This window comes from Rhipicephalus microplus, unplaced genomic scaffold, assembly GCF_043290135.1.
Source record: "Rhipicephalus microplus isolate Deutch F79 unplaced genomic scaffold, USDA_Rmic scaffold_15, whole genome shotgun sequence".
In the NCBI taxonomy this organism is placed as follows: domain Eukaryota; kingdom Metazoa; phylum Arthropoda; class Arachnida; order Ixodida; family Ixodidae; genus Rhipicephalus; species Rhipicephalus microplus.
Window position 1 is genome coordinate 6,067,984 of NW_027464588.1, and position 8,386 is coordinate 6,076,369.

The following is an 8,386-nucleotide window of genomic DNA, read 5'->3' on the forward strand; positions in this document are numbered from 1 at the left end:
TATAAACACGTTCAAGGGATATACTGATGGTCATATGATTTGACAGGCATGTTCTTAGTGCGTTTTGTAAAGCACATACAATTTACGAAATTGTCATTTCATTAGTCACATATCTTCACTGAAGCTTGCTGAGGTTTCAGCCAAATCTTCAACATTAGCAAACTTTTAAGCATCTTTGAAGGCAACTTTTGTGTTGTCTAGAATTTCTTCACTTCCGCTGAAGGCCACTGGCGCAGCGCCCCTGTAGATGCAGAATGAATTACGATGATAAAATATGCACATTTGTGGAATTACTTTATTAGGGCCGATTCTCCTTAAACCCTAGCCTTGTAGGCGTCTGTCACGCCACATAAAACCGAAATGGAAACTGAACACCAACACAGCGAAAATTGAAAACAATTTGTGTGAGGAACCTGACTTCATATGTAAATAAATCTAGCATAAGACAGCACAATACATTATCACCTGCACCGTACGTGCGTCAGTTCATCCAGATGTCCATCCATATGGCGTCCTTTATACAAGACGGCGACTTCAACGTAGACATTATAGATTTTAGGAGATAGCGTAGCCCACTTATGATTACTCACTTTGTGGGGATGCGTGGTATCAGCACATCTGCTGGGCAGTGAAGTAGTTGTGTTTTGAAGCGAAATAAAGCGATGAATAATTTTGATTTCAAATTAAAATCTTTTTATGATAAATTAGCATTGATTATTTCATTCAGTAGTAATATACTACATGTGTGAGCAATCTTATTCATAAATAATATTTTCTTTGTCAATTTTTCAAAGTGGATATGAGTCAATGGTAAAGACTATTATCATCATCACCATCATCAAGAAGCATCCGCCCCAATGGATGGTCGGTAAAAAAATATTAACTATCCAGCGACCACGACAACACCAGCAGAATGTTTCATGGGCGGGCCCAACAGCTGTTCATTTTCGTAGCCTCCGCAGCAGCCACCTTCGGAGCTATCACGCTGGCTGTGCTGCTCATACGCAAGATAGGCGCCCACATTTCCGGCGACGTGCTGCTCGTCGACCCCAATGCCCGGTACACGGTGCGGCTTGAGCGCAAGATTGCTGTCACTCACAACGTTCGCCTGCTGCGCTTCTCTCTGCGTAGCCGCTACCAGGTACGTAGTTGGACAAGGGTTGTTTCGCGTTTTTTGGCAAACTTTCAAATACATGTGCCGCTTATGCCGCACATGCGGGTTTGTTATTCGAGTACTTTTGGTTTTAGTTAGCTGACCGTTCAGTAAATGATATGAAGAGGGCGTGAGTGGTCAGGTGCAAGCTCAAAACCACTGCTTCTACCTCCACAGCAGCTTTCGATAGAATATAGACTAAAAACGTGGTAGCGTGTCATGTCGAGGCTGGGAAAAATGCACACTCACCCAGCGCACGACCGCACAAGGCGTTTGTATTAGCCATGTTGTCAGATCACGTGATCAAATAAGCATCGGCTTACGCTTTAGCGAATTACCTGCCGCCATTGCGTCATAATAATGTTGCAGCTATGTGTCGCAGCAGGCGAGAATTTCAGCAAGTCACTGAAACAATAACCAAGGATGAAATGTATGTTGCGACAAAGCTGTCTTTTCGCAGTATGCGCTGTAGTTGTGTACAACTAGTAGTTGTAGTAGAAGGCCTCCGCCGAAGCGTCAATGACGGAGCTAGGAGGCCACTAGATCTCTCATTCAACAATAATGTGTAACCACGCGCTTTAAGAAAAGCATTGATTTCGCAATTTGGCGTGGCTAGATTCGCCGGGTAACCATAACACCCTAATTATTGAGATAGCAATTTTATGAACAGTCTTGGCTGGTTTTTGCCGTTGCTGCCACCGTCATTGATGTATATGTATATGTATCTATATATAAAGAGAAGGATACACTAGCCTCCTCTTTCTGTGGAGCCAACATCGCATTTCCGGCCAGCATCGTCTGCGTACAAGCCTATCTTGTGAGCGAACAAGGGGAGAGCGGCGGTCGCGGTTACCGCGCTGTCGCAGCAAGCATCGGCGAGCGGATATTGTCACCACAGGAGGCGGCAGCTTTTATGGGCAGTGCTCTCATCACAAAAAAGTTGTGTCAAAAGTGTTCCTGGAGCGGCCGTGCACATATACATGGGCTATACACATAACGAACTGCCACAAGCGGCAGCACACGACGTATAGCCCTTAGTACCAGCATGCGCTGCCCACAGGAGGTGCTTCTCATCAACGCTTTTCATCACCACTACGAACGAGCCTTGTTGTGGTCATCTACTGTGTCCACACCGCAGGAAACTTGGTTTCTAAGGAAGCGCATGTTTATTACAAATAATATTGATCCTAAAAATGCTAGCCTTGCTTCGTAAAATATTGAATATGTTGTTACTACGTTCATTGCTACGCCCTTTTGACTTTTTCGTAATCCTTGGCTTCACAACATCCCTTGATCTCGCTAGCCAATCAGATCGTCCGATTAATGCCTTTTAACCTCACGTGTTGTCACAAGCCGATCATAGAGAGCCGTGCGTATAGGCCACGCTTCATTATAGATAGGTATATCATTGGTGGTCCACGATGGCGAGCAGCATGTTGCTTACAAAGACCCTTTTCAGAGGCTGGGAATCCACGTTGGTCAACACCTGCTTGTCTGCGCGAGTATTCACGGCTGCCCGGTGACTAGACATTACACTCCTGTGACCCGGTGTGATCAAACGGGCCACTTTGACATCATCGTCAAGGTGTACCGCACGGGCGAGTCCGAGGAACACCCCAAAGGGGGCCTCATGTCCCAGTTTCTGGACTCAATGCGCCGAGGGGAGAAATTGAAGGTAGCAATCAAGGTATTTCTCACGAGAGTAGAAGCTTGTGCTAGTTGGTGCATAGTCATGATTGTAAGATATTTCAGCACGCGATTAAAAAAAAAAGGACAGGGTAGACAGAAAGAGTGCTGTTTTTTTCCATCGTCATCTGTTCTCGACGCTCTTTCTGTCTACCCTGTCCTTTTCCTTTGTTCGCGCGCTGAAACATCTTGCAATTAAGGTATTTCTGCCGGGTAAGCGTTCGCGCTTGTTTTTAACCTTCAGTCAATAGGAATGCCTCTGCAAAATAGAAATTGTGCTTAGCCCCTAAATGTACGAATTCTAACCTATCGGGACCAAGCCTGAAATGAAACAAGGACACAAGAGAAAATTTAGGAACCACCCAGTGACCACCCAGAGTACTGTCAAAAAATAGCAATTAAGAGAGAAGGGCACCCGAGTACGCAGGGAACACGCTTGATAGCCGGTATTCGATGGCAGATATAAGGAGAGAAAAGTGGATCTTACCAAATCATGCTATAAGGAGGGAAGGGGCCGATACAAATCACGTAATGAGGGTCAGGTCATGAGGGTCAGGTCGTCAGGTCAGCTAGGACGTCCTTCCCACTGAAAGGTGTTGGAAACACCAGCATTTATAACTAACCCACAAATCTGCTAAGAAAAGTATAGATCACTGTATTTGTATGAGATACAATAGAAACATTAAAAAATAAAGTGGGTGAAAAGAAAAGTTGCCGCCAATGAAGACCGAACTTGTGGCCTTCGAATAAGGCGTCCGACCCTCTACCAACTCAGCTTCAGCAGCGGTCATTTGCCCGTAGACTTTACGTGGTTCGTACTGCTACATATGCTTCTTTATTTTTTCATGTCACCTCCCCAATTCAATATAACCATTGCCTTGCTAAAGCTCGGGCTATTGACTGCCAATATTTTAGGTAGTGCTGCAACCTTCTGATGAGTTTACGAGCACAACACGGGCACTTCTGTTAGTTGTGGAACTTGCGCGGCCACTAGGAATAACTCTGAACTATTCAATAATACAAGTGTAAACGCTGACGCGCATGGCCACTGATCTGTTTATAGACGGCATACGTTCTATTGGCCGATATCAGTGACAGCCCGCACTGCTTTCTGTAATTTTATTTGCCATTTTCTGGCTCTAGTACTACTAAATAAAGGTTTTCATTCTGTAGACGCCATCACTGTCTTTTTCGGTGTCACAACTACGTGAGAGTTTGTCGTACTCCCTTCCATTCTCTAGGGTATACATGCGCGTAAATTGGCACACCCCATAAAGTGGACGGGGGATGACCGGCCCTGTAGCTCAATTGGTGTTTCATCGGAGGCATTAATCGAAAGTAGTAGGTTCGGCATAAAAATCGGCAAGCTTATTTTCAACCTCTTCCTTAGCATTTGCCGAATGAATACACTCTAAACGTGGTAACAGATAGATGTCATCTTGTGCACCCATAGTAAGGTTTACTTAGCTTACAGTTCATACATTCTATAAATAATAACCCTTAATATACGCGGGCTAAATCGCATCTATCCGTTACCAAGTTTAGAGCGTCTTACGGTTGGCATTTCCATTACGTTTTGTCTTTCTTGTTTGTTAGTTCTCATTAATGTTATGTTTACCTAACAAAACGAGCCCCTGAAATGTTTCTTTTTTTGTACCAAGTAGCATGAAGCACCACTAATTAAGGCTGAAAAAACCTTCAGCTATGAAATTAAAAATTTTGAGGCCTAATATGGAATCCTCTCGAGCAGGATCAAGTGAGTTGGGGATCATTATTAAAATATTAATCCAACATTGATCATAGCGTACTCATGCTGTTGATGGGGATCATCATTATGATGATGACACGTGTAAAATTATATTAGTGCTATAATTATAGAGGGACTGCGAAGGGTGCTTGGCTTTATTATTCTATGACGAGTGAGATAAGTTCAGTAAAAGTACCGGTCAAATTTCAGGCGTAAAAAAACAGGGGTCATTTCCGTGAAGCATGTGATAATTTTTGTGGTAGTTATGTGCTACTGACGCGAAGACAGAAATTTTGAACTACCGGAAGTAGAAACTCTTGTATGACAATGAAAAGCATAAAAGTGGTTTGGCCAGCAATAACTCATAATCAATGAAAACTGAAAGGGCCATGCCAGAATCATCACAAGAAAGTGAAACAGAGTAACATGTAAAAAAAAGGCGTATCAGGAAGAGGAGGAGGAGGAGTAGGAGGAGTAGGAAAATTTTTATTCAACGACCTCGGTGACACCTAAGCGTAGAATTTGTTTCATCAGAAAATCCAACGACCTGGATGAGGCAAATTCTATGCCTAGGTGTCAGCCAGGAGCCCTTGGGCTCTGGCGGCGTCCTCGGCCCGTCGAAATAGGAATAATAAAAACTCGTATGAGTATTTCTTGTCGCTGCTGCCTATGAAATTATAATCGGCTCCTTTACATGGTCAGCAGTTTTTCTAAAAAATTTGCCGAAACAGAAAATTTTGAGTGATTCTTGGTGTTAGTTTTTCTTTTCACCCCAAAAACCTAACGAAAACAAAAAAACGTATATCTGCAACATATGTGTTAGTTTTTAGTTAAAAGAAAAGTCATTACGCAAACTTGAATTCATTGCTAGATGACCTCATACCTTCTGCATGAATGCCTGCTTTTTCATTGCTTCGTCAGCTGTTATATAGAAGTCAAAATGCAGCGCGTAGGGTTCGCATGCTCTATGCATAAGTATTGCAATCTTTCCGATATTCATAGTTCCAAAGCATATAAAACGTGTCTGCTGTGTGTAGAAACATGAATAAAAAAAGCAGGTGTTCATGCAGAAGGCATGATGTCTCTTTTGGAATATCAGTGAAAGTAGGCGACTTTCTTCACTGTATTTCTTCCAGCAAGGTGCAGACAGCATTCCACGTGAAGCAGTAAAACTACCATTTCAAACGTGTTTCTTCCTGTGGCTTACCTGTCTCACTGTTTCTCACCATTTCACTTCATTTTATATAGACACATATCCACGAACGAGTTGCGATGCTGCAATTGTAGTCAGCACAGAAGATTGAATTTAGCTTTAATTTGTGTCATTATAGTTGAATTATTTGAAAGACGGTTACTTCACGCCACAACCTAAAATATATACATGGTTCATATAACCTCTAAATGATATCTGTTTTGAACATCCGCTCATGCGATGGTTAGTTACCTTCACTGCTCCGGCTGTTCATAGAAATTTGATTGGTTGCAGTCAAACCGTTTAACAAAAATGATCCTAACGTGCTCTTTGTGTTCTTTGTGCATTATGTACATACGATAGATTGAACGACAAAAGTGGCAAATTTACCAACATAAAAATACGAAATAGTCGCTGCAATGCTATTAAATAAACTTGCTCAGAAATGTAAACAGAGACAGACAACCTGAAGCTACGTTGATACTTTTTGCTCCTGTAATGATACCCAATCAGAAATGATTCAAAATTGATCGTAGCTGTAATCTAATATTTGGCGTGTACATGAACCAGACGTATGATTTATTATTTTCTCATTTTTACATTTTACCACAGATTCAAGGCCCACGAGGCAGCTTCATTTACGAAGGCAAGGGGTGTTTCGTGACGGTCGATGGAAGCCGACTGCCGAAAGCAACCTGGATTGGGCTGATCGCAGCGGGAAGTGGCATCACGCCAATGCTGCAGTTTCTGCGTCACGCTCTGGTGGATCGCAAAGACGAAACGAAAATCAAGATGATCGACGTGAACAGTACGGAAGACGACATAATCGCGCTTCGGGAGCTAGACCACTACACCAAGGCCCATGCCGAGCGATTCAGGTGAGCAGCTGAGTCGTGTTATATCGATCAGCGAGGGGTAACTACAGCACAACTGACACGCATGGTCAGTGTGCAGGGAGCTGAAGTACTTGGCTCGGTACTTCTTGTATGCTCATCTGCAGTCGCGCAGGATTGAGCACGCAAGAAGAACGAACGCAAAGCGATTTTCTAAAATCACGTGGTTATAATAATTTATGGCTCACAAAAAAGCCAATGCTTAATCGTGTCAGTATATAGTGTCTGCATAGTGCTTTCAGGCATTAGAAATGAGGGATGAAATAAATCAAATAAAAGTGTTTTAAGTTGTTACGGAGGCTTGTTAGGGCTACTTAATCGTTGCGTTTTTCCCAAACATGTCCACCTTATTGGAACAGTGGCTATTGTGCTCGGTCGCTGCTTCGTTTCCAGTCGTGGCGATACAATTTTGATGGACGCCAAATGCCAGAGGCTCGTCTACTGTGCAGTGGAAGTGCACGTTAAATAGCAGATGGTGGCGATTTCCGGAACCCTCTACAACGGCACATCATATGGTCCCTGAATGGAAAATGCCAGTACAAACACGGAACCCGTGCGTTTCGTTTCTTTTATCTGTAGGGCTTTTTCTGTGATTGAGCTGTTAATTTTAATTCAGACATGCGTACCAACCAGGTCAAAATGATGTTTTACTAAAATTCTCTCATATCAATATTATTAGTTTCCCAAATACCTATTGGCGACAATAATAGTTAGCAGTCGTAAGTGTTGTGTTATCAGCCTCCTTTCTTAATAGTACTATCTAGTTGTACAGTGGCGCTGCGCACACGATTCTGAACCTTTTACATCCATGGTTCTGCAGCCTCCGTCACGTACTGAGCAAGCCGCCCGCAGGTGAGGGTGCTACTGGGTACGTGCCGGGCCCCCTGACTGCTGGCATGATGGCTGAATACCTTCCTCCGCCGAACAACAATACTCTGGTGCTCTTGTGTGGACCGAGTCGCTTTCTGAGTGAACTGTGCAAGCCGGCACTCAGCAACATTGGACACAAGCCTCAGAGGGTGCTTTGCTACTGAGTGGCGACCCAACATTAGGGTCGTACAAGTGTATGAATCAAGTAACCTCCAAATGTTTCGAAATAATCTTCATCGTACATCATCGATGTTACCCTCATTCTTTGTTCTGTGTGGATATGCTGGAAAATTTGCAAGTACCAAGAGCTGACACATAATACGGCATAAGAAAAGATACCTCAGCTACACATATTCAATCAATATAAGTAATATATGGCTAATTAAGAAAAACAACACAGCCTCATCTCATAATAATATAACAGACACTGAGCCTATGAACTAGCGGCCACAATCAGCACACACATGCGCATTCGTCTTGGGAGATATGCGTTACCCCGGGCAATTCTGGCAGTTTCAACGCGCTAATGTGCTTAAAAAAACATTAAAAATGATTAGATGTGAGTGAGCATTGCACGGAGACTGTACGCGTGGCAAGCAGGTGTTCTGTTTTAGGGCTACGTGATTTGTTGAAACTGCTTCGAAAGAAAAAGAAAAAGAAAGACACTATCTGAATATCATTTTGAAGAGGGAGTCTGCTTAACGCATCATATATTGCGTGGAATAAGCATAGAATACCCCCAGGTGTTTTGATGTGTGAATTGAGCAACATGTGCGTGTTTCAAGTACCTTGTTAGAACAAAACGCTCAAACATATTTATTCAGTCGTCATCAGCACCAGACCTA

At 43.1% G+C, this 8,386-nt stretch overlaps 1 protein-coding gene across 1 annotated transcript; it reads left to right on the plus strand.

The window, feature by feature from the left end:
* The first annotated feature begins 913 nt into the window (after positions 1 to 913).
* On the plus strand, positions 914 to 7,802 carry LOC119173759 (NADH-cytochrome b5 reductase 2). Its single transcript, XM_037424545.2, has 4 exons — positions 914 to 1,141; positions 2,613 to 2,828; positions 6,391 to 6,656; positions 7,492 to 7,802. The coding sequence occupies exons 1-4, from the start codon at positions 914 to 916 to the stop codon at positions 7,703 to 7,705; spliced, it is 924 nt and encodes a 307-aa protein (XP_037280442.2). The 3' UTR covers positions 7,706 to 7,802.
* Positions 7,803 to 8,386: the final 584 nt, after the last annotated feature.

Excerpts from the sequence above, each read along its gene's own strand:
- LOC119173759 (XM_037424545.2), top strand. The coding sequence starts at position 914 with ATGTTTCATGGGCGGGCCCAACAGCTGTTCATTTTCGTAGCCTCCGCA. Across the intron at positions 1,142-2,612 it reads CTCTGCGTAGCCGCTACCAG|AGGCTGGGAATCCACGTTGG; the intron begins GTACGTAGTTGG and ends GACCCTTTTCAG. Across the intron at positions 6,657-7,491 it reads GCCCATGCCGAGCGATTCAG|CCTCCGTCACGTACTGAGCA; the intron begins GTGAGCAGCTGA and ends ATGGTTCTGCAG.